We start from the raw sequence: 26,944 nt of genomic DNA, 5'->3' as shown, positions 1-26,944 counted from the left end.
AATGTGTTACCAATGAGTGAGATGATGTCTCCTTGGAAGTTATCACTGCTTAATAGTCCATCACACTTGCTCAGAACCTTCAAAAGGCTTTTTGGTACTGTCTCAGTGTCTCTCAATCACTCAGCCTGTGGGCTGCCTGTGTTTTTCTATTCCCAAGTGATGATCAGAGAGGGAAGGAAGATAGAAGAGGGAAGACATGTTCATTAGGAACTGGTAACAGTGCTCTGTGACAAGACATCTAAAAATGGAATGCTGTCCCTGTCATCTTTTTCACTGTGGTGTTTATTTGCTTGAGCTACCAGGGAATGGGAAGTGAGAGTCAGCCTAAAAGTCCAGTGTGGGGCACCAAACCTAAAGTGATTTCCAGTGGGAGGCTGGGTTCAGGCAACAATATCTGTGAAATTGTATGATGAAAGACAGAAACTTTATTGCACGTGGAGTCAGAATATGACGTGTCCAGTCCATTTTTTTCTTTCTAAAAATACATTTGAGATGTGGCTTCACGCTAAGTTCTGTCTTTTTGGCCAACCAAACATGCTGTTGTTTTTACTGACATAGAAGAGAGTAATTGAGCTATCTGGGATTTTGTGCAAATTTTATGAAATTCTACCTTGGCATAAAGATTGCAGTGTTTTGTAACAAAGGCTCCCATATTTCAGCAAGGGAAGACAGATGGTAATTGTCTGTAAAGAGAAAAAAAACACCTTCCATATTTAAGCTCTTACTTGTGCCCAAAAAGTCCTACACAGATAATGACGCAGAATGAAATTGTCCACCACCACCCCTTCACACATGCCTCCCCAAGACAACTGACCCTGGGGTGAAACCAAGGGTTTAGGATGAAGCAATTTAAAAATGGAAACTTCTTTGTTGATCATCATAGAAAGCATTATAATGAAGCCCAGAGAGGCTGAGCACTCTTGGCTTAATAAGTCCAATGTTATTAGGCCCTAAGAAGTAAGAACAAAGTTAAGTAAATAGAAAGAAAATGAATCTCTCATGCAGACCACATTTATCATTTCAGGGGTAGGGTGTACAGTAGAAGATTAATCCATGGGATTCAACTATGTTGGATTTTAGGAGAGCTCAAGTTGCAGCCCAGGGGAAGAAGCTAATATTGAATATTATCTCCCTCCCCGAGTGTGGCTCCCCTTCCTCAACAGATGCTAAGATCCACACAGAGTCCAATTGGTCTGAGGCCTATTCCCCAAATATATTCTTGTCTTTTAAACTATTTATAAAGTTTACAACAAATATGATGGAAGTGATGATTTTAACAGACTATGAAGATCTTTATGGCATTTTTAGTTGACTGGTTTTCATCTTGGCTTCATAGCAGTATTTCAAGGAAAGTTGAAGTTGTCTGTGCCCCTGTCTACTGCAGCTGGGGGAAGCTGAGGTGGGAGAGGGGACCCTCTTTCATGGCAAAACCTGACAGAAAAGTCGATAAACTTCCACCCCACACAAAGAAGTACCTAGGGGAGAAGACAAGGAGGTATTTCATCTTCCCCTATATGATGTTATGAAATATGTCCCTCCCCAATTTAAATGCTGAAGTCTTAACCCCCAATACCTGAGAATGTGAACTTATTTGGAAATAGGGTTGTTGCAGATATAATTAGCTAAGTTGGAATGAGGTCATTTACTGGAATAAGGTGGGGCCCCTAATCCAATAAGACTAATTGTCCTTATAAAAAGTGAAAATTTGGTTACAGACATGCACACAGATTTCTCAGCATATAGAGATGAAGACCGAGATCAGGGTGATGCAGCAGAAGTCCAGGAATGCCAAAGATTCCTACAAACCACGAGAAGTTAGGAGAGAGGCACAGGGCAGATTCTCTTTCACAGCCCTCAGAAGGAACAGACCCTGCCAACACCTTGATTTCCAACCTCTAGCCTCCAGACTGAGAAAGTAAATTTCTGTTGTTCTAAGCCACCCAATTTGTGGTACTTTGTACAGCAGCTTTAGCAAACGAATACAACCTGCCACCAAAGTCTGAATTTCTCCAGGGTTAAGAGATAGCCATCTGCAGGTGAGAGAGGGGACATTGAATAAAACTGTCACAGCCTCATTAGATGAGCCAGAGAGCAGGGTACATGACCTACCCCATTAGTTGAAAGCTTGGCAATACCTGCCACTGAATGGGAAATGCTTCTTGGTGCTCCTAGGAAAAGCAATTGAAATGCAATCAGACAGGAACAATACTCTGTCTTGTATAGAAATAGATTTATACCTTGCATGTATATAGAGGATGTTAATCTCTTCAGATGACTTCTTGTGCCCAACCTGTCATCCATAGTCCCTGCTTTAGAGACCCCTCATTAGCTTTATGGTGAGCTGAGAAGAGGTTCTAGGGTTATAGGGGTGTTTTATTAATAACACCAACTGTTGTTTCTCAGTCTGATTAAGAATTATAATTTCATTCATTTCAAAAATTAATCCCTGTGATGATGGCAACATTGGAATGAAGTTGTGAATATGAAGAGAAAAGAGCATATTAAGGCTGAGAGGATTATGCAGAACTGAATTCCCATCATATGTGTCTATAAACTGACCCCTTCTCAGTCCTAGTTCAGGCCCACCATCCCCTCGTGCTCAGACTCTCAGTAGCCTCTTGACCTCCATCCCCAACCTGCTCTAATCCACCCCTTCCAGCTGTGACAGAGTCTCCTGTCTTAAAGAGATCTGACCAGGCCACTCCTCTCCTTAAATACCCGACTCTCCAGGCCCTCAGCATCTATCCCAACTTAAATTCCAGCTTCATTTCCTTCTCACTCTTACCCAATACCTGTTACACTGTCCTTCATGACATTCCCTGAACAGGCCACGTGTTTTCATGACTCTTCTTTTGTTCAGATCGCTCTTTTCTGAAATGTTCTCTCTCCCATTCTTTTCATTTTTAAATGTTACAATCTCTTCAAATCCAAGTTCAAATATTTTCTATGTGAAGGCTGCTCAAATCATCAGACAGACAAATCTGGGCTTCTATAGGAAACTGCTCATTATGTTAAAATGACATTTATCATCATGCTATCATTTTTCGTCATAGACTTATCTGTTTCTTTCCTTGAAAATGAGCTTCTTGAGGATAACATTTGTACCTTGTTTCTCGATGTAAGCCCAGTGCTTAGCAGTGTCTGGTGTGGTGAGGTTGTAGGAGGGTTCATAAATCACTGACCTTGGTTAGTGTGTAAACAGCAGCTCACACAGGAAGAACAAGGAAAAAAGCAGTCAGGTAAGTACCTCTCCTCACGTCTAAGGATGGGCAGACCTACCTGCAGACCTTCACGAAAGTTAGCATGAAGGAATGTGTACATGGGTTACTTTCAAAGGCAGGAGAGGTCAGTGAGGGAGTGGGTGGGTTTCTAGTTTATTTTCCAGTCCCCTATAACCCTATTTCAAGGCTCAGATAACAAACACTTTAGAAGTTCACCTGGCTTCAGGCATGGCTGAAACAATATATTCAGGGATGTGTCTTCATCTATCTTTCCCTTCTGCTGTCCTTTCTGGCTTTATTCCTCAGCATTTCTTCCAGTGTGGGACATGTCAGGCTCCCCAGAGAAGAGCACCATCTAAAGGTATGCAGAACATAAGCTGTGCAGCCGGCCGTGGCAGTCCTGGTTCCAAGCTTACCCTGAACCAGGCGCCTGCTACCACAGACAGAGACTCCTTTTTCCTCAGCGTTCCAGCCGGAGTTCTGCTTGTCACTCTCATGGCCTCTGCTTGTGTCACTCAGCTCGTCCTGACCAGTCACTGTGGCCATGGAGATGCCAGTGCTCTCAGTGGCTCAGCTTGGGTCAGAGGCCCATTCGCAGAGCTGGGCACGGCCCCAATGCCACAGCTGTCAGCAGTGGTCCTAGATGCGAAGCAGGCCACAACAGATGTCCAGTGTAACATATAAACAGCGGAGCACAGTTCAGGCCCATCACAGGAGATGGACAAAGACTGACTCTTCTTCCTGTTCACCCTTTCCTACAATCTGTTTTACCCATCTTTTTTTTTTTTTTTTTTTAATTAATTATTTATTTATTTATTTTTGGCTGTGTTGGGTCTTCGTTTCTGTGCGAGGGCTTTCTCCAGTTGCGGCAAGCGGGGGCCACTCTTATCGCGGTGCGCGGGCCTCTCACTATCGTGGCCTCTCTTGTTGCGGAGCACAGGCTCCAGACGCACAGGCTCAGTAGTTGTGGCTCACGGGCCTAGTTGCTCCGCGGCATGTGGGATCTTCCCAGACCAGGGCTCTAACCCGTGTCCCCTGCATCGGCAGGCAGATTCTCAACCACTGCGCCACCAGGGAAGCCCCCATCTTTTTTCTTGACATTTCAAAGATTTGTAAAACAATTGGTCTTGTTTCTTAAATAACCTTGCAGAGGCCACTTATAGAATGTTGAAGTTGGAATTTTAGAAGTGTCTTATTTACAGTTTGTAATCAGAGATGCTGAATATTCTTTTCCAATATCTGTCAATATGACTTCGGTAAAAATGACACTCATTTATATCCCAAAGGACTTGCTTTTTGTATGAGATTTTGGGAAGGGTGCTCCTTAAGCTCACTTAATTTTATGTAAGCAATTTCTACAATTTTTACTCACGTTTAATTAAGTTATACATTGGGCATCTTCCACAGGCAAGGCCCTGTGCTAAACCAAGTCATACATTCTGGACATTTATTTCTCAAGAGTTTGAGGTATGATTATCTCCAGTTTGCATAACTTGCCCAAGATCATACAGCTAGAAAGTGTCAGAACCCTCATTAGCTCTCAGGTTTATAAAACTCCATGTCCTGTGCTTTTTCCACTACAGCAAACTTTTTTTTTTTTTTAATATTTGGACTTTTAAATTCACAGATTTCCACTTCTTGCATTTCTGGATTAGTAAGTCATTTTCTGCTTTGAAAACTGTTTGTTTTACCTCTGGGTTTTCATGAAAAAGAAAAGGAGCCAAGAAATTAAAAAGTGAAAGGAAAGAGAAATTTGTTGTGTATTTCCATTAAACAACACAGGCCAAAGAGGGAAGAGATATGGGAACATATGTATATGTATAACTGATTCACTTTGTTATAAAGCAGAAACTAACACAGCATTGTAAAGCAATTGTACTCCAATAAAGATGTTAAAAAAAAAAAACCAAAAATAACACAGGCCATTTTTTGTGACATTCCTTTGAGATAACGAAAGCAGCTGGTGTAAGACTTGAAATGGAAACTGCATACAGGACTTTCTTGCTGGTACAAGGATAAAAACATAGTGGTCGAGAGAAGGAAATGCAGCCCTGCCAGGGAAAACTATGACTCACGGTTCAGACAATTGCCTCCTAAAACCTGAAGAGAAAATAGTCTCTGTAGAGTCTGGCGAGGGAGCAGATGGGAATTTCCTACTAATCTCCCTAGAGCAAGGGAGAGGAAGTCCTTTTATGAAAGGGTGGGGATGGAAGGGAAACAAACTTCTTGAGGGAAGAGAGCAGCCCCTTCTGCAGAAGGTCCTCATAGGCATTTGGAGCAAAGCCAGGAGTTAGAGCCACTGGGCCATAGAGCTCTTCGTGCTCTCTTTAAACCACAAGATCAGTGCTATGTTGTTGGATAAAAATAACAGTTTGACAGGTAGTAGATGATTACAGGTAGTTGAGAGTATGGTGTCGGGTTCCAAATATGTCTCTGTACTTACCAACTGTGGACTTGGGCAAGTTACTTAACCTTACTGAGCCTTGGTTTTCTTACGTGTAGAAAGAATACAGTAATACTTTCCTCCTAGGGAAGAATCCTCTCAGAAGGATTAAATAAGATGGTATATATTTATAACACGTTTAGCAGAGTCCCTTGCAGAATGTATGTCCTTAAGAAATGTAGCTATTATTGTTGTGTTTGCATTATGCTATTATAGCAGATGTTTGCATCTTAAAGACACAACTTAAATATAGTTACCTTGATGATTCCTCAAAAATTAAATATGGAATTACCATATGATCCAGCAATTCCACTTCCGGTTAAACTCGTGTCTTTATGTAAATTACCCCCATGCCACTTTGCTCCTGAGGTCTAAAAGGTAACTAATGCAACAAATTCAGGTTACCATGTTCAATTAGAGATTTAGAAAAAAATACAAATACCTGGGAGTCAAACAGGTATTTGTACACCCATGTTCAAAGCAGTATTAATCAAAATAACCAAAAGGTGGAAGCAACTCAGATGTCCATCAATGGAGGAATGGATAAACAAAATGTGGTATATACATACAATGGAATATTGTTCATCCATAAAAAGGAAGGAAATTTTGACACATGCTACAACATGGCTGAAACTTGAAGACAGTATACTAAGTGAAATAAGTCAGTCACAAATGAATAAATACTGTATGAGTCCACTTATATGAGGTACCTAGAGTAGTCAAATTCATAGAGACAGAAAATAGAATGGTGAAAAAAAAAGAAAATAGAATGGTGATTACCAGGGGTAGGGGTAGGGAGAAATGGGGAACTAGTGTTTAATGGGTACAGAGTTTCAGTTGGAGAAGATAACAAAGCTCTGGAGTTGAACTGTGGTGATGGTTGCCCAAATATGTGAATGTACTACTGCTACAAAAATGTACACTTAGAAATGGTTAAAATGGTAAATTTTATACTATTTATAAAGTGCTCTGGGCTTTTTTTTTCAGAGTTTTATCATGAGAGGATATTGACCAACTTCTTGGGCAACCTTTTAGAATATGAAAGACTATTGCAGTGTGACATAAAAGCCTCTTACAGTCTAACTGTTGACAATGTTGAACTTAGACTGTAAGATAATTTTTCCTTTCTGAGGGCCTATTGATTTAATCTTATCTTGGACTCTTATTAAGAGATCTTAAGCCATCCAACAAAGTATGTTGATTCTGACAAAGGGACACATGATGCCTTGGCTCCATTTTACTTTTTATTTGTTTTCTTATATATTTTTAAGAACTTAATGAAGCGTAACTGAAGCATCCAATAAACTGCATATTTAAAGTGAACACTTTGATTGGTTTTGACATATATGTACACTCCTGAAACCATCGACAACAACACAGAGAATATATCCATGTCCCCCCAAAAGTTTCCTCATGTCCCTTTGTAGTTTCTCTCTCCATCTCGTTCCTCACTCCCACCACCCCCATCCTCAGGTAACCATTGATCTGCTTTCTGTCATTATAAACTAGTTGTCCCTTCTAGAATTTTGTATGAATGGGACAATACAGAATGTACTCCTTTTTTTGGTCTGTCTTCTTATACTCAGCATAATTTCGAGATTTATCCATGCCATTGTGTTTATCAAGGATTCATCCCTTTTTATTGCTAAATAGTATTCCATTATCTGGATATACTACAATCATTTTTTAATCATTCATTTGTGATGGGCATTTGAGTTGTTTCTAATTTGGGTATATTACAAGTAAAGCTCCTACAAACATTCATATACAAGTCTATGCATAGAAACATGCTTTCCTTTCTCTTTGGTAAATAACCGAGCGGAATGGCTGGGTCGTATGGTAGGTGTATGTTTACCTTTTTTAGAAACTGCAGAATGATTTTCCAAAGTGACTGTACAGTGTTTTATTTCCACCAGCAGTGTATGAGAGTTTCAGTTGCTCTACATCCTTACCAATTATTGATAAGGTCAGTCTTTAGCCATTCTGGTAAGTATGCAGTGGTGTCTCATTGTGGCTTTAATTTGCATTTCCTTAATGCCTAATGATGTTGATCATCTTTTCCTGTCCTATTAGCCATCTGTGTATCTTCTTTGGTGAAATGTATTCAAGTCTTTTACTGGGTCGTTTTACCATTTTTGAGTTTTGAGAGTTCTTTATGCACAGTTGTTAAGTCCTTTATCATATATGTGACTTACAAATATATTCTCCCAGTCTGTAACAGGTCTTTTAATTTTCTTAAGAAGGTCTTTTGAAGGGAACTCCATTTTTTTCTTATTCCTAGGCTAATTGTTGGGGGATATAATTTAAATAATGCATTTTGAGTTTCCTAAGAACACCTTACACAGGGAATTATAAAGTAAAGCAAAAATTTTGAAACAGAATGCCAACTGAAACCAAATTTACTGATTTGGTGATAATTGTTTGATGGGAACAAGTTTTTGGAGTACTGTCCATCAAGTCAATTAACAAATTAAGTGATTAACGTAGTCCTGCTAAATTAAGAGTACATTTCTGTGCTGGCAATTCTAGTCCAATCTCAGAGTCTGATTGTTTTAAACTAACTATTCTAAGAGATTTTAGACAATTAAACTGATATTTATAAAGCAACAATTAACATTGAGAAAAAAAAGGATAAATTCATAAAACAATTTCTTTTTCAGGCTCAATAAGCATCGGTACAACAGATTTAGAGAAAATGTTTGCAATTAGCAAGACCTGGTTCTGGGTGCCCTTCACCTTCCGACTCCACTACCAGCTGTTGACTCTCTGTCTCATAACTAGACTAGTCGACCCAGAAGTCCGTATCAGTGAGGGCCTTGCCTTCTCTGCTGGACAGACCTCAAGTGTGTCACATACAGAATTGGACCAGCATGGCTGCTGGACATCCCTCAGGAAGGGTAGTGGCTATGGTAGGTCCTCATGTAATCAAATAGGCTCCTGTGTAATTAAAAACCATTTCACATTCATTATCTGATCCAAACCACACACAAGCACACACAAAAAAACCTATGAAGAAGGCTTGCATGTTTCCAGGTACTGATTTACTATTCATCTATCTCTTTGGTACAGTATTCATTCAAATATATCACCCATTTTTATTGGGTTATTTTCTTATTGTTGAGTTTTGAGAGTATTTTTAAATATATTCTAGTCACAAGTCCTTTATCAGATATGTGATTTGTAAATAGTTTCTCCCAGACTGTGGCATGTTCTTTTCATTTTCTTTAGAGCATTTTATAAACAAGTTCCTTCATCAGATATATCTCAGCACCTAAAACTGCCTAATGACACCCAAAATTCCTAAATACCAGCTTTGTTAAGTGCGAGAAATACCATACAAATGTACACTGATATTACCCTGTATCTACATGTCCATATGGTTAGGCAATAGTTACGTAATATTTATGTTAACCAAGATGTTCGCCAGGACCTTCAAACTGCTTAAGAGTAGATAAAACTGCTCGACCCCCTAATCCATGTCCTCTCCACGATTTCCTTGGGAGGTAGTTGGGTGGAGGTGGGAAGTGGCTCTCTTGTCATGGCTCTGCCTTCTGTCCCCACTGATGTGGTTCACGTATGGACGTCTAGCCACTGTCTGCTTGTTTCCCCATATCATTTCAACCCTGGACACGCTATGATTTCTGCACACATGGGGACTTTGTGTGGGTAGCCACCTCTACTGAAGGTTTGAAGAAGACGGAGGACAGGATTTCATCACATCAGTGCACATAGTTTCAAGTTGCCTGTGAGACATCCTTGTTCTTAAAAGTCCTTTGTTTGCCCTCATCAGAAATTTTTCACTGCTGCCTTATTCCAGGGAGCATCAGAGCTCCAAGACCATCGGCTGTGTTTCTCTCTCTTTCCTCCTTAAAAACAGACACACAAAAACATGCTATTGATGTTGTGCTGTCTTTTGTGTTGCCATTCCCACAACCTCAAGATCTCACCTTGTATCTCAAGAGGCCCATTTGATATTTTTCTAAACAAGTGCTTTCCTAGGGAGGTATTCTGGTGCCAGCTCAAATAATCACTTCACTCCTCATATGTAGCTATCTATGAAGATATGCTGCCTTATATGTGGCATAGTTGTTTAACATATGCAAATACTCAAACATGCGGTTTTAGGTTAACCTCTGTCATTCTTATTAGAATTAATATTAATTGTCATTTATCCTATACCATGATGAACATACTTTTGATATTCTGGATGGACCAGAATACTCAGCAGTGGCACAGTTAGTCACAATTCTGCAGAAGAAGCCTCTCCTCTGTCCTCTGGTCCCCTGGACACACACAGAGGAGGCCTTTCCAGGGCTGCCCCAGCCTCTCGCTTTCTTGGCCAGTTTAGCTGTTCAGCCCGGGTGAACTTCTTTTTTAATTTTTTAATTTTTTTACTTTTTATTTTCTTTAACATCTTTATTGGAGTATAATTGCTTTACAATGGTGTGTTAGTTTCTGCTGTATAACAAAGTGAATCAGCTATACATATACATATATCCCCATATCTCCTCCCTCTTGCATCTAACTCCCACCCTCCCTCTCCCACCCCTCTAGGTGGTCACAAAGCACCGAGCTGATCTCCCTGTGCTATGCGGCTGCTTCCCACTAGCTATTTTACATTTGGTAGTATATATATGTCAATGCTACTCTCTCACTTCGTCCCAGCTTACCCTTCCCCCTCCCAGTGTCCTCAAGTCCATTCTCTACTTCTGCGTCTTTATTCCTGTCCTGCCCCTAGGTTCATTAGAACAATTTTTTTTTTTTTAGATTCCATATATACGTGTTAGCGTACGGTATTTGTTTGTCTCCTTCTGACTTACTTCATTCTGTATGACAGACTCTAGGTCCATTCACCTCACTACAAATAACTCAATTTCGTTTCTTTTTATGGCTGAGTAATATTCCATTGTATATATGTGCCACATCTTCTTTATCCATTCATCTGTCGATGGACACTTAGGTGGCTTCCATGTCCTGGCTATTGTAAATAGAGCTGCCATGAACATTGTGGTACATGACTCTTTGAATTATGGTTTTCTCAGGGTATATGCCCAGAAGTGGGATTGCTGGGATGTATGGTAGTTCTATTTTTAGTTTTTTAAGGAACCTCCATACTGTTCTCCATAGTGGCTGTATCAGTTTACATTCCCACCAACAGTGCAAGAGGGTTCCCTTTTCTCCACACCCTCTCCAGCATTTACTGTGTGTAGATTTTTTGATGATGGCCATTCTGACTGGTGTGAGGTGATACCTCGTTGTGGTTTTGATTTGCATTTCTCTAATGATTAGTGATGTTGAGCATCCTTTCATGTGTTTGTTGGCAATCTGTATATCTTTGGAGAAATGTCTATTTAGGTCTTCTGCCCAGTTTTGGATTGGGTTGTTTGTTCTTTTGATATTGAGCTGCATGAGCTACTTGTATATTTTGGAGATTAATTCTTTGTCAATTGCTTCATTTGCAAATATTTTCTCCCATTCTGAGGGTTGTCTTTTCGTCTTGTTTATGGTTTCCTTTGCTGTGCAAAAGCTTTTAAGTTTCATTAGGTCCCATTTGTTTATTTTTGTTTTTATTTCCCTTTCTCTAGGAGGTGGGTCAAAAAGGATCTTGCTGTGATTTATGTCATAGAGTGTTCTGCCTATGTTTTCCTCTAAGAGTTTTATAGTGTCTGGCCTTACATTTAGGTCTCTGATCCATCTTGAGTTTATTTTTGTGTAAGGTGTTAGGAAGTGTTCTAACTTCATTCTTTTACATGTAGCTGTCCAGTTTTCCCAGCACCACTTATTGAAGAGGGTATCTTTTCTCCATTGTATATTCTTGCCTCCTTTATCAAAGATAAGGTGACCATATGTGCGTGGGTTTATCTCTGGGTTTTCTATCCTGTTGATAGGATAGAAAACCCAAATATATCCATTGATCTATATTTCTGTTTTTGTGTCAGTACCACACTGTCTTGATTACTGTACCTTTGTAGTATAGTCTGAAGTCAGGGAGCCTGATTCCTCCAGCCCCATTTTTCTTTCTCAAGATTGCTTTGGCTATTTGGGGTCTTTTGTGTTTCCATACAAATTGTGAAATTTTTTGTTCTAGTTCTGTGAAAAATGCCAGTGGTAGTTTGATAGGGATTGCACTGAATCTGTAAATTGCTTTGAGTAGTATAGTCATTTTCACAATGGAGACCGGGCAAACTTCTTTAGCATCCTCTTGGCTGCTCTAGGCATGCCTTTCACTCTGCATTTTAATGTACTGATCTTGTTTTTGACTCCTAGGCAAAAGGAAGCACGGCTGTGGAAGGGCTTTTGGCAGAACTGGGGTGTGGAGTCTCAGACTGTGGGGAGTTGGGGAGAGAGGGAAAGTTATCATTTTACAGGACCTTGCCTGGCTTGGGAGGACAACAGCAGCAGCAGACCCACCAGCATGGCACTTCTCTGTCCCACAGCTGGTGTTTTACCCAACTTGAGTCAGAAGGGGGAGCCCCGAGTTCATTGTCTGCACGATAGTGTCTGCTCTGAAACTTTTGACTAACATTTCTTCTCAAAGCTGAATCCCTTAAAGGGAACACAGACTTCTGTGCTGCTCTAGGAGAAAACTCTTAGATACAAATAATGTTGTATGTGATTCTTCCTTTTGTAATTCTTTTTTAACCTCCACTCACTAGCTATATGAGTGGGGGCAGTTACTAAACCCCTTGGAGACTTAGTTTTCTGTAAAAAGCAATAATGGAATTGTGCCTACCTGAGGGGTGCTTGTGAAGAGGACTAAATCCAGTTACATAGGTAGGAGCTCAGCTCAGTGCCTGGATGGTAGCTGCTAATGACAGGAACAATCAAAAATTCAGATTCCCAAAGGGTTCACTACAAAGACAGAAACCCAGCCACACTGGCCAGGTTCCAAAGAGCTCCTAGGGAAAATTTATTTTCTCAGGGTAAGCCCTGGAGTAAGTGAGTGCCCCCTCTCTCCCACCTGAATTTCCCTTTCTCCCATGCTTCCTGGTTTTTCACTTGGCCTAAAACAACTTAATCTGCTGCACCTGTCTTGGATTTGACTTTAGAGAGTATGTAGCTTCAGAGATGCAGAGCGGCGGAAAAAACAGATAGGATAGTCCTGGAATTCTGTATGAACAGGGAAGGGGGAACCAGGAGCAGACTTGCTTTTCTGAAAAAAAAAATGGGGAGAAAACCTAGCCAGACAGCAGGGGTATCAGGCAGAGTTCTTTCTCCCTCTGGTGTCTGTACCCTGGAAGCCGACAGAGACCCCAGCTCTCCTAAGACACCCATACATCTTGGCTGTACCATGAAGAGTAAAATAAAGGGACTGCTACTTAACAGTGTCACAGAAGTGCCTGGGACTTCTCAGCCTTGGCCAGAGGAGGGGGATGGGCACGTAAATATTTTAAAATCCTGTGGGGCATGGGGAGGGAAGCAGAGCATCCCACAGATAATAGGGATGAGTTTAGGACAAACACAAGAGCCGAAATATTCCCCTGGTTACCGTGACAGCCAGTCAAATTCTAACTTTAGGGCCAAAGAGCCTGGGGTACTGTGTAGAAGCAGTAGACACCCCTGCTTCTAGTTCCACAGTCACTTACTTGGCTCTCCCATTTTAATTCTGTAGAGGCTCAGGCCACATTTCTTCTCCTAAAATCCCATCCCCTTATCATCTTTTACCTTGTATATTCCACGTGGCTTCCTTGTATTTCAAATTCCTTAAAGGCAGGGCTCAGAAATTCTACTATTCTGCAGGCTCATTTTACAAAGAACATCTCCTAGGTGCTCTGCAATTTTTAATATGATGGTTACATAAATCAAATTGAAATGAAAGCTGCCATGTTGACTTTTGTTTCATAAAAAGTTTATTTCCCATGGTAAAAGTTTAAATAAATAAATAATGTATAAATTAATTTTAAAAAAGCTTAAAGTCTTTAACTGTCCTTTCAAATCCAGTGCATTGCCTGTCAGTTACTTAAAGAACCTCCGCTGGTTGAAGAGCCTGACATCATTGGAAGCATTGTCCGTTCCCAGAGCCACAGGGGGGAGATCTTCAATTGCGGAGGTAATCTGTAAGGCGGTTAAGGAAGGAAAAGTTCCTGAGGATTTCCACTCGCACTACTGTCCAGGCACAGTTGCTGTACTCCTTGGACTTCAGGTACTGCACGATCTGCAAGTAATATTTCTTCAGGTGAAGAATGGTCATGTATACCCCGGTGAAGTTTTCCTTCTCCATTATTTCCTCCAGGATTGTCTCCAGACCATCCATCTGCCCATAGACTTCCACAAGGAGCTTCTCAGTGATGGTCTCAGTCCAGCCGGTGCTAGAGAAATTTCTTCTGAGAATACCAAAGATCTGCTGGAGCATCTCATAGATGACCAATACAGCGTCTTCCTTCTGGAACTGCTGTGGTTGCTTAATCTCCTCAGGGACCTCGAAGTCCATCCTGTCCTCGAGGCAATGTTGAGGCGTTCCAGGTAACTGCCGCAGGAGTTTCTGACATGCCAAATTGCTGCTCCTTTGTTGGAATCGAAGCAATCTGTAGCTCACGGAAAGAGCTGTGGTGGAGAAACACAACAGGAGAGCAATTTGGAGGATGCACCTGTGGGTCATGATGAAAACAGGAACAGCGTTACCTGGTCTACTACTAGATGCTGAAGCCAAGTCTTCAAGAGTTTGCAGTGTGAATGTCCTTTCTCCATGAGTGTGGACTACTTATACAGGATGGCCCTCCACTCTTTCTGTTGGAGAGGAATTTCCCACTTTCAGTTCTCCCTTTCAGTTTTCCTATGTCACTTAACTTATTAGTTGTCTCTAAAATTCTTTTTCTTTAAGCTCCTTGTTATTTTCTTTTATATATATTAGGGGGGAAAATATATACAAACAGTGAGGATTTCTAATGTTTTGTAAAGTTTCAGTGAATTGCTAAATGCTAAAGAAAAAAATAAGCCAAATCATTTTGAACTTGACTATTACAGGGTTCTTTCATTTGGAAAGGATTTTCTTTTTCTTTTTGCATATTTTGAGATTTGGGAGGCGGTCTTTGTAAGAGAGTTTTCTTTTTCCTAAGAATTAGGTTTAATTCCCAATACACTATTACAAATCAATAAATACATGCAGTTTACTATTTTTAAAAAGACACCTATTTTTCTTCTATCTAAAATAGACTGATGTCAGACTAAGTTGATCTGAATTTTATTTGTAGGGCCTTAACCATAAGCAGCGAGACATCATATAACTTTTTCAGCCTTAATTTATTGCTTTATCTGGCAATCTCAGCTATCCAGAATATAACTGAAAACTAGAAATTAAGTAATATCTCTAAGCAGGCAAAATGAATGTTACATGGGCCATGCATAAAAGTCCATGGTTCCTCTTTAGGGGGCCTTTGTGACCATTATTGAGGGCCAATGTATTTTTTGTACATACTTCTAACAATCTAAATGTCTGATTTTCTATTTGCATGCAAATATATACCTCATATTAAAAGGAGGTCCAGAAGGAAAATAGAGGAAAACAATCAAGTAATCAGGGGATTTTACTATTGAGACAAGTTGTTCTAGCTCAATATTTCTGAGACCATTTTTTAATTCGAGTTTAGTAACTGATTTTGATAAGAGAGGACTCAGTAAAAAGAATCAAATTATGATTTTTTTGTCCTGCTTATATAGACAGGGAGATGTAGAGTACATTTTTAAAGATTTCAAGACAAAAATAAGTTATAATAATTATGATATTTAAAGTAATAACTTCCAGTTTTCAGGAAACTTTGCATTATCTTTCAGCCTGAATTTACTAAATCCACACTGTGGGCAACTGTAGCATGAGCTGCTGCAGATTGTAATCCTCACTCTCATGGATCATACAGTTAAGCAGCGGACAAGAACATTTATCAAAGAAATACACAAAACTAAAAATGCAATGGTAACAAGTGTTACAGAGGAGGGGTAAGTGATATTGTGGGTACCTATGACATAAGGGGACCTATGATATAAGGACATAATGTAGTAGAAGAAATCAGAGAAGACTGCCCTGAGGTAATGACACTGGAGCTAAAATCAGAAGGAAGGTCAGATGGGACTGCATGTGCAAAGGCCCTGTGGTGGGAGGATGCATGGTAAGGTAAAGGACTAGACTGAAGACCACTGTGATTTTCAAGTCAGAGAGTGGTCAGAGAATGTTTGTACCTGGATTTTTCCCCATGATAAGAAGATAGCTGGGAGAACAAAAAAATAAACTCAAAATGGATTAAAGACCTAAATGTAAGGCCAGACACTATAAAACTCTTAGAGGAAAACATAGGCAGAACACTCTATGACATAAATCACAGCAAGATCCTTTTTGACCCACCTCCTAGAGAAAGGGAAATAAAAACAAAAATAAACAAATGGGACCTAATGAAACTTAAAAGATTTTGCACAGCAAAGGAAACCATAAACAAGACGAAAAGACAACCCTCAGAATGGGAGAAAATATTTGCAAATGAAGCAATTGACAAAGAATTAATCTCCAAAATATACAAGTAGCTCATGCAGCTCAATATCAAAAGAACAAACAACCCAATCCAAAACTGGGCAGAAGACCTAAATAGACATTTCTCCAAAGATATACAGATTGCCAACAAACACATGAAAGGATGCTCAACATCACTAATCATTAGAGAAATGCAAATCAAAACCACAATGAGGTATCACCTCACACCAGTCAGAATGGCCATCATCAAAAAATCTACACACAGTAAATGCTGGAGAGGGTGTGGAGAAAAGGGAACCCTCTTGCACTGTTGGTGGGAATGTAAACTGATACAGCCACTATGGAGAACAGTATGGAGGTTCCTTAAAAAACTAAAAATAGAACTACCATACATCCCAGCAATCCCACTTCTGGGCATATACCCTGAGAAAACCATAATTCAAAGAGTCATGTACCACAATGTTCATGGCAGCTCTATTTACAATAGCCAGGACATGGAAGCCACCTAAGTGTCCATTGACAGATGAATGGATAAAGAAGATGTGGCACATATATACAATGGAATATTACTCAGCCATAAAAAGAAACGAAATTGAGTTATTTGTAGTGAGGTGAATGGACCTAGAGTCTGTCATACAGAGTGAAGTAAGTCAGAAGGAGACAAACAAATACCATACGCTAACACGTATATATGGAATCTAAAAAAAAAAATTGTTCTAATGAACCTAGGGGCAGGACAGGAATAAAGACGCAGATGTAGAGAATGGACTTGAGGACACTGGGAGGGGGAAGGATAAGCTGGGACGAAGTGAGAGAGTAGCATTTACATACATATACTACCAAATGTAAAATAGCTAGTGGGAAGCAGCCGCATAGCACAGGGAGATCAGCTCGGTGCTTTGTGACCACCTAGAGGGGTGGGAGAGGGAGGGTGGGAGTTAGATGCAAGAGGGAGGAGATATGGGGATATATGTGTATGTAGAGCTGATTCACTTTGTAATAAAGCAGAAACTAACACACCATTGTAAAGCAATTATACTCCAATAAAGATGTTTAAAAAAAAAAAGATAGCTGGGAGATAGGATTATTACACATTTTCAAAATTTAGTGCACTTTATTTGTTTGAAAGAATTTAATTAAGGTTACTAAATTTTTAGACTTTCTTTTGTTTTATTCACGTCTAAATTTTTTTCTATAATGACCATATGTTACGTGTGCCATTAGAAGACAAAAAGCACCTAGTTATATTCAAAAGCAGGACACAAAATTGTACATACTATGCAACTATGTAGAAGTATGTAGAGAAAAAAATTAATAAAAGGAAATATACCAATATTTTAATAGTGATTATGTTTGATATGTGAAACTAAAGGGTGATTTTTTTTTTTGCGTGGTTTTTCAATTTTCCACAGTGAATGTATTCTTTCATTATTGATTAATCTACAGTAAAGAAACCATAAACCCAGCATTTCTGGTTACTCTGCGTCTTATGTGGGTTTCATTCTCTCTGGCCTTTTGATCTTTGCATGCCAGCTCTGAACAGAATGTCAGCCATCTCATGAGTTCTGCACAATGGACTTTGGAAAAAGCAACATCATCTCTCAGCTGTTCCACCTTTTTTTTTTTTTTAATTTATTTATTTTTGGCTGTGTTGGGTCTTTGTTGCTGTGAGCAGGCTTTCTCTAGTTGCAGTGAGCGGGGGCTACTCTTCATTGCGGTGTGCGGGCTTCTCATTGTCGTGGCTTCTCTTGTTGTGGAGCATGGGCTCTAGGCATGCAGGCTTCAGTAGTTGTGGCACGTGGGCTCAGCAGTTGTGGCTCGCGGGCTCTAGAGCTCAGTCTCAGTAGTTGTGGCGCACGGGCTTAGTTGCTCCGCGGCATGTGGGATATTCCCGGGCCAGGGCTCGAACCCGTGTCCCCTGCATTGGCAGGCGGATTCTTAACCACTGTGTCACCATGGAAGCCCCCATATATGTAATTTAAAATTTTCTAGTAGCCACATCAAAAGAGTAAAAAGAAACAAGTGAAGATAATTTTAACTGTATATTTTATTTATCACCATATATCCAAATATTTTCATTTCAACATGTACCAATATAAAATTATTAATGAGATAGTTACATTCTTCTTTTTCACACTGCCTTCAAAATACTTTTACAGTCATAGTACAGCTCAGTTGGGACTCGTCAAGAGCTCAGTTGGCCGCATGTGGTCGATGGCTACCATGGTGGACAGCACAGCTGAAGACAGAGGGAGCAGCACGAACAGAGCCAGGAGAATGGACGAGTTTGCAGGGAGCACATAGAAGGAGCTTCAAATCGTGGACAAGCTCTGTGCTAAGAGTCAAGGGGATTGAGGGTGGAAAAATCAGCTCGAGATGTATTGTGGAGGCTCTTGAATACCAGAGTGCGGCGTTTGTACTTAATTCAAGAGGTCTTCGGGCAGAGAGGGCACTATGTTTTGCTCTGGGCAGAAGAACAGGCAGAAATGTTGGAGGTGAACTGAAGCAGGGAAAAGTCCCACCCAGGGGATCTCATGGCTGTAGAGGCTGAAAATAAAGATGATAGCTAAGGAACTGGAAGAAGGGGGGAGGATACAGAATTATAAAAAAAGAATTCTTTTTTCTGGTTTCTTCCCTTTGTCTTCTTTCCAATTTCTGCTGTTGTGTTCATGAGGTGCTTCCTAATACTTCTCTTCCAATTACCTTTTTGAAGTTTCTCCTGAGGATCGGGTGATACTCACTGCAGAAGTCCACTTATGAATGGGTTAAAATCTGTTCCTTTGGAAGATACCATCTTTCTGTTTGTGTGTTTGTTTCATTTCCCCTAATTTATTTGAGTTTTATCAAAATAACCAGGAAAATTCATATAGCCTTATCTCTGTCAGGGAGATCTATTTTTTAGACTGGCCTAATATATACCTGCATTGCAAGAATGAATGCGCTGGCCCTTTTCTTTCATCTTGTCCTCTGTTGTTGGAAGCCATTTTTCACTTCCTCCCTCTGTGGAGACTTTTCTCTGTGCATTCTCTCCTACCAGCTTTCTGCGGTCCAGAGAACTACTTCCGGTCCCTGTATCAGTTTCTTCTGGTTAATGAGGTTTTTCAGAGAGGCAGAGTGACATTTAGAAAGTAAAACTTGAATGATGTTTCTAACCATTTGACATCTTTTGAATTTGTAACTGCTTTGCTATAAACCTCAGAGACAGAAAGAGTTTCCTTCTCTTTTTTGATACAATTATCTATGGAGGAAAACTGTCTCTAGAAATCAACATTACAGTTGTCTTCTCTCTTCCTCATCTCTTCAAGTACTTTTTCAACAAAAAAGGCCCTATAAAAAATGATAAATTAGACAAGATGAAGAGTTAGGGAGAAGTTCGTGAGCAGTGGCAAAACAGAAATTAAGGCAAAAAACAATCTTTCAGGGATATCTTGGAAGGGGCAACAACGTGTATATTAAGAGAGTGTTTTGATACGTAAGGGGAGAATTCCCCATTCCTCCTTCTGAAAAACAAAAAGGTTTACATAATATACATAGAAAGTCATGCACAAATGTCAAGTATACAATCAACAAATCATAAAATATAAACTTCTGCACACCTTTGAAACCACAAACTAAGTGAAGACATAAACACTACCAACAGACATAAACACTACCTGGCCCTTTTCCCCTCCCCCATCACATTGCGGTGCCCCTCTCTCCTCCCCCATCACATTGCGGTGCCCCTCTCTCCTTCCCCATCACATTGCGGTGCTCCTCTCTCCTCCCCCATCACTAAGCTCCTCCCCCAGCGTCACTACTGCCTTTTAACAGCCTAGATTCTGCCTGTTTTTGAACTTTGTGTGAACGACTTCTTTCACTCAGTAGTATGACTGTGAGATTCAGCTATGTTTTTGTGTGCAGTTATAGTTCATTAATTTGCAGGAACGTGTCATATCCATGTAGAAATGCCACAGTGTTTTATCTTTTCCACTACTGATAAACATCTGGAATTTTTTCCTCCTGATTTTGTCATTATAATTAATTTTGCTATGAAAAACCTTGTTTGTATCTTTCGGTGCACATTTATACAGCCTTCTGTTGGCTATATACCTAAGATGAAGTAAACGGGTCATAGAATATGCATATGTTCAGATTTAGCAGTTAATAACAAACATATTTTCCAAATGTTTGTACCAATATATATTCTCACTATCAATGTATGGGATGTCAGTTGCATTACACTCTTGCCAACACTTGGTATTGCCAGTCTGCTTAATTTTAGCCATTCTAGTTATGCATAGTGATATCGCATTACAGTTTTAATTCGTATTCCCTGATTATTAACAAGGTTCAGCACATTTTCATATGCTTATTGATCATTTGGCTATTTTCTTCCTTAAGGGCCTATTCAAATCTCTTGCTGACTGTCTCAGATATTTTTTTCATTATCTACAGATGATGTAATTGTATACATACAAACTACAAAAGAATACATAAACTATTAGAATTTTAAAATGAATTAAGCAATGTCATTGAAAATAAGATCAATATTAAAAATCAATCACCTCTTTTTATACTAGCAATAAAAAATTGGAAAATGACATTAAAAATGATACCATTGATGGGACTTTACTGGTGGCACAGTGGTTAAGAATCCGCCTGGCAATGCAGGGGACACGGGTTCGAGCCCTGGTCCGGGAAGATCCCACATGCCGTGGAGCAACTAAGCCCGTGCACCACAACTACTGAGATTTTGTTCTAGAGCCCGCGAGCCACGACTTCTGAGCCCACCTGCCACAACTACTGAAGCCCGTGCACCTAGAGCCCATGCTCCGCAACAAGAGAAGCCACCGCAATGAGAAGCCCATGCACTGCAACGAAGAGTAGCCCTGCTCGCCACAACTAGAGAAAGTCCGCATGCAGCAACGAAGACCCAACACAGCCATAAATAAATAAATAAATATTAAAAAATAAAAAATAAAATAAAAATAATACCATTGACAATAACATAAAACGTCTACTACTGAGAAACTGTCATAGCCAGGAGGAGCCTAAGGAGACATAGTAATTAAAGGTAATGTGGCACATTCTAAATGACATCCCAGAACAGAAAAAGAACATTAGGTAAAAACTAAGGAGATCTGAATAAAGTGTGGACTTTAATTTTTTAAAAAACTAGCATTGACAGGGCAAGTTATCTTCACCTTGGGCCTCTAAGTACAAGTCTATAGTTGAATTTTTGATTCAAATAAGATGGCCAGAAACCAGTGAAAAATATAACATTTTTTTTCTCTTACACTGAGGTTGTGTTTTTTTTTTTCACCTTGACCATCAATGAAGATTAAGCAACTTCTCCAACTTATTCTTTTTGTAAGTGAGCAACGGACATGTAAGCCCGTGATGAGGCGGTGAGCATCAGTGAGAAGGGAAATCAGAGTCTGCAATAGGAGACTGCTAAGGCCAGCCTCCTCCTGAAAGACACACATTCATTTAGTGAACAAATATTTATTTAGCAAACATTTCTTAACCACTTCATAAAGAAAAAAAAGCAAATATTGCCATTTCATTGGACTATTTTAAAAATGTCTCTCAGTGAAGTTTTGCTGCTGGCTTGATTATATATCTTGCACAGTCTTTCTGAGGTTTATTTCAACATATTTATGCTTTATTATTGTTGCAAGTATGAATGAAATGATTTTTTCATTACATTTTCTAATTTTTAATGGACTAATGTTTCGTTACATTTTCATACACACACACACACACACACACACACACACACACATGAAAAGAACTAATTTTGGTTTTTTATCCAGCCAACTTTGCAAACACTATGTCTAAATGTTTTTGGTTGATTTTTCAAATTTTTAGATAAACAAATACATTGCCTGCAAGTAAAAAAATTAAAGGACTGAAAATCTCAAGTGTGATGACCATATGGAGCAACTGCTGTTTGGTGTGTAAATTTGTACAACTACTTAAAAAACATTATCTAGCAAAGTTGAAAATATGCATGGCCTATGACCCAGTAAGTCGACTCTTAGCACTTACCCTGGGAAAAAATCATGTAAATATGCATCAGGATATAAGTAAAGAATATTCATAGCAGCATTATTCATAATAGTCCCAAACTAGAAACAGCCCAAATATCCCTTAAAATTGTATGGATAAATATGTTGTTATCTGTGCTTATAAGAGGGTTGTTAATTAACAATGAAAAGTAAGAACCACAACTGTATGGACAAATAGGGATAAATCTCACAAACACAGTGGTGAGTGAAAGAAACTCAACTCCAAAGCATACATATTCCATTTATATAAAATTTTAAAATAGGCAAAAGTAGACTGTATTTTAGGGTAAAATTATAAAGAAAAGTGAGGAAGTGATTACCATAAAATTCAGGATAGTGGTCACCTTTAATGAGGAGGGTAGGAGTTATGTTCACGAAGGGGTGCACAGGATTGTGATCGGTGGTGAGGCTTCCAGAATGTTGCAAAATCTGAGTGTTTTTATTGGTTGGTAGTTACATGAGTATTTGCTTTAATTATTCTAAAATTTGTGCTACTGTTCTGTGCACTTTTGTGTATGATTGTTATACTTAATAATAAAAGAGGTTAGTAAACAAGAATCAAAACTGTGCACGTATACTTACTCTTATCTAAATCATTTAACTGATAATCCTGAACAATAGCAACCACAAGAGTATAATGTTTTCCCATACTTCTTACTTGTCTAAATTATAATGAAAATAAGCAGAATTGGACAATAGGAAGAAGACGAACAGAAATTCAAACTCACTCTGAGCAGTAAGTATCCTTTCAATCTGGTATGATAAATGTATATGAGTGGCTCTCAAAGTGTGGTCTGAGGACCCCAGGGGTTCCCAGATACTCTTTCTGGGGTCTTCAAGATCATCCATTTTCCAACTGCATGTCTGTGTGAGACTGGATTTCCTTCAAAGACTTGAATCAGAGCGATGCATCACAACAGATTGAATGCAGTGCAGATATGAGAACCCAGCTGTCTTCTATTAAGCCAGGCATTAAAGAGATTTGCAAAACTTTAAGACTTTTTTGTTAATTTTTTTTTATTTTGGAAACTGTAGTTATTTTTCATAAAAGTGTGTTTTTATGTTAAGATATAATGGGGTTTTGTTATTTTTAAAAGAATAAATATTTAAAACATTCTCAGTTTTAATTTCTAACATGGTAAATACCAATGAATATAACCTGTATAAATACAATCTCTTTGAGGTCTCAATAATTTTCAGAGTATCAGTGGGTCTTGAGACCAAAACATTTGCAAACTGCTGATGTTGATAATATTTACAAGTACCTATTTGGGTGGTTAACTAAAGATGAGTATTATGGGTTTACAATAACATTCGTCTTTTTCTTAATTGGTTGTTGTATTCAAATCGCAGGATAACAAATGTGACACTTTTTCCTGACCTTGGGTAGCAACTGTGGTGTGAAATTACATTTGGAGTAAAGTCCATTGAAAAAGGCTGAGGCTGGGAGGTAATGAGGGCACAGAAGAGGAGGAAGAGCTTGGTTCCAAAACAATACTCTCCACACTCATCAGCAGTAATCTCACCAAGTCCTAATTTCACTGGAGAAATTTTGCTCAGCGGCCTAGAGCGTTCCTGTGAAACTTAGGGACCACGATGGAGAAGTCCGTATCCAGCCTGAGGGAAGAGTCTGTCTTCCCAGTCTTCCACCTGCGGCCTCGCTTTCACCCTCACTCAGCACCCGAGGCTGATTCTGCCCAAGCTGGGGCTTCCCTGTACCCACAGCCAACAGCTGGCGAGGCACAGACCTCTACCTTCAGGCCTCCGACCTGGTGTGAAGAGGTTGAATATGCAGATAAGATCTAAGTGCCACTGGTTTCAGCCTCTTCTCTCTTCCCCTTTCTCACACCCTGGATGTCTTGTCACAGGCCTTTGACTAGACTCATTCCACAGTTTTTGTCCTGGTCACTTCAGCATGCAGCTGGGACTAGGCCACTTGTCTCGGGGCCCTGCCTAGTTCTAGCGAACTCCCCCAGCACATGCACAACCAGAGGATCTTACACTCTGCACCCCCCGTCACCCTCAGAATGCTCCCATCAACAGGTTGATGGCCCAGGGACATGCGGGAGCTGCCCATCCCGTGTCTCTCACTGTTTGCTGCCAGGACCCCGCTGCTGCTGGACACTCCAGATTGGCCCTCTCTGAACATGCCCCCATCTGCATCAAGGCTGGGTTTACTTTTCCCTTCAAATACCAGGCCATTCTCTGAGCTGGACTTACTTAATTCTTACAGTCACTCTCAGGGGTGGATTGAGCCAGGCCAGCCTAAGGTTGAGAAGAGAATTAAATGGGCAACACATTTCCAGCAGCTGCTGAACAAGCATCAGCTGCCTTCCCTCTGCTAACACGTGGGCACGTCTTACTGTATGTGTTCTGTGTGAGTTTCCTGTCTCTGAAGCAGTTTGTGAATCTTCTTTAAAGTGAAACAGAGGAAAGCAAAACCCTCTACGTAGTTCAAACTTACAAGTAACTTTAGCTTTCTTTCATCATCAGGGATTGTGTAATGAACCGGGGAATGCAAAAATAGCAACGAACTTGAGGCAACAAGGAAACTAAATGCAAGTTGCCAAATTGGATTTGGAGATTGAGGCTGGGATTCCCCTCTGGCCTGGCGTCTTGGCTGAGTTGATTGCACAGAGCAGAGGATTCCTCTGACTGCCTGCAAGATGCCTGTGTCATTCTGGTGGAAACTTTTAGCTCCTAAACTCAAGGGATAAGCAAGAAACCAGTGGGGGAAGGGGTGTCCTTGTAGACAGCTGGCGTGTGAGCCAAGTATGTATGCTTCTGTCTGGAACTCTGGGATGTTTGTTGCAACACGCTTGGCCCAGTCATCCCAGTGAATGGCTATTTCTCCTCTCCCTTGTGCAGTGGTTGAGCTGGCACTAAAATGCCTCCTGGACAGCTCTCTTGGAACTGCCTCATCTTCCTGACCACAGACCCAGAACATCAGGAACTAATCTTCTAACCAGATTCCATTAGAAGAGCTAATAAGTAAGGACCACTTAGTAACTGCCTGGTACCATTCTGAGCACCTTACATAAATTAAAGCAATTAATCCTCACCACAGTTTTATGAAGTGGTTTTATGATGATCTCAGTTTAACAGCTAAGGAAACTGGGCCCAGTTCTCCCTCCCTCTGGTACGAAATTTAACAATAGCATCCTGGTCTCCAAGTTTCAGCAGGAACATTCAAGTCCTGGTGTAACTTTCCCATCTCTCATTTCAAGATCCCTGGTAGGGAGGAAAACTTGGTCTTGTTCCTAGCCCTTATTTCTTATTTTTTAAACATGTCCAATTTTGTCAACCCTTTGATTTAGCTCTTGCTTCCAAATGGACTGCACAGTGTCTCTGGCCCTTTTCTCATTGTCCAGTTCTTTAAGTGTCTTTCTATATCCATCTATCAGTCCTAAAGTACCCATTCTTTGATAATGTCTCTCCATTTTACAACGCGGCTCCAGGCCTATGCGTTTGCCCTGCAAATACGGTGCTTCCATTAGAACACTTATCATTCTGTTGCGTAACTGATAGCTAATTTTTGTCTCCTCCAGCAGATTAGACTTTTAAGTCTGAATTTCGTATGCCCAGTCATTAGCACAGCGCCCAGCCCATGGTAGGAACTTAAGTATTGTTGATTGAATAAATGCCATGCTAGGAATATGTGCTTTGATGAGCTTCTGACTGTCAAATTGCAAAGGGTTGTCTCAGCACTGTTTGCTGAGGGTCCATTTCATAAGTTCTCCTGACAAGAATTCAAGCACCTGATATATTCCTGAGAACATTGCTAGGCAATGTAAACAAAGGGAGAAAAATAAAAATCAAAATAGAATACAGATTGGGATTGACATATATACCCTAATATGTATAAAATAGATAACTAATAAGAACCTGCTGTATAAAAAATAAATAAAATAAAATTCAAGAAAGAAATAGAATACAATTTGTTTTGATAAAACTTAGATACTGTTTTAGACAAGTTTAGCTCCAATGCATGAGGATCTTCTTAGACTCTTTTCAGCATGGTGTGCCGTCCAAAAGAAATAGAAATTCATTATCAAAAGTCTTTAAAGAGCAATATAGGTTCTCACTGAAGTGTCTTGAAGAGAGAGCAAAGTGGGAAATTATGTCATAAAACTATTCAGTAAAACATGTTTAGTTCCTATTTTAATAGGACATGGAAAAGATGGAAAGTTAATCAATTCACTTTACAAGGCTATTATAACCTGGTTAACAAAATCAGATGAGAAAATCATAGGACATAGTTACTTATAAACAAGAAGATAAAAATACCATGTTAAATACTAGCAAATCAAACCCAAATGTATGTTATAAGCAAACAACTGGAATTTATCCAGGACATTAATGATAAATTCGAGACAAGAAAATCTGTTCACATAATTCACTACATTAGCATGTAACAAAGAGAAAAAAGCAAAACAAATCTCTATAGGTGCACCCAAACCCCTGCATTAATTAAAAAGCTATACCTTAGCCTACTGAGGCTTGAAGAAAGAGGTTAAATCTGATCAATGTTATTGTATCTATTAGAAAGGCTTTCTGTTGTAAGTAACAGGCAACTCAGATAATAGAGACTAAAATAATGAAGGCAGGTACTTATCTCAGTGTGGAAGTCTGTAGGGTAATGATTGCAGGGTTAGATCAGCAGATCAAAGATGTGAGGGTGCTGGACTTGCATCTCTGTGACTCTCTTGATCTTTTTGTGATCATGGTCACTGGATGGGTACAGTGGTCCCAAACATCAAACAAGATGTCA

General features: G+C 39.7%; 1 protein-coding gene across 1 annotated transcript; it reads right to left on the bottom strand.

Annotated features, from left to right (window-relative positions):
- Positions 1-4,511: 4,511 nt before the first annotated feature.
- IFNB1 (interferon beta 1) lies at positions 4,512-26,652 on the bottom strand. The gene has a single exon (XM_082401018.1). The coding sequence runs from the start codon at positions 14,261-14,263 to the stop codon at positions 13,703-13,705; it is 561 nt and encodes a 186-aa protein (XP_082257144.1). The 5' UTR covers positions 14,264-26,652; the 3' UTR covers positions 4,512-13,702.
- Between the last annotated feature and the right edge of the window lie 292 nt (positions 26,653-26,944).

This window comes from Balaenoptera borealis (assembly GCF_965194805.1).
Source record: "Balaenoptera borealis genome assembly, chromosome: 8".
NCBI classification, from domain to species: Eukaryota; Metazoa; Chordata; class Mammalia; order Artiodactyla; family Balaenopteridae; genus Balaenoptera; species Balaenoptera borealis.
The sequence above is the reverse complement of the archived record's forward strand: the minus strand, read 5'-3'. Positions and strand labels throughout refer to the sequence as shown.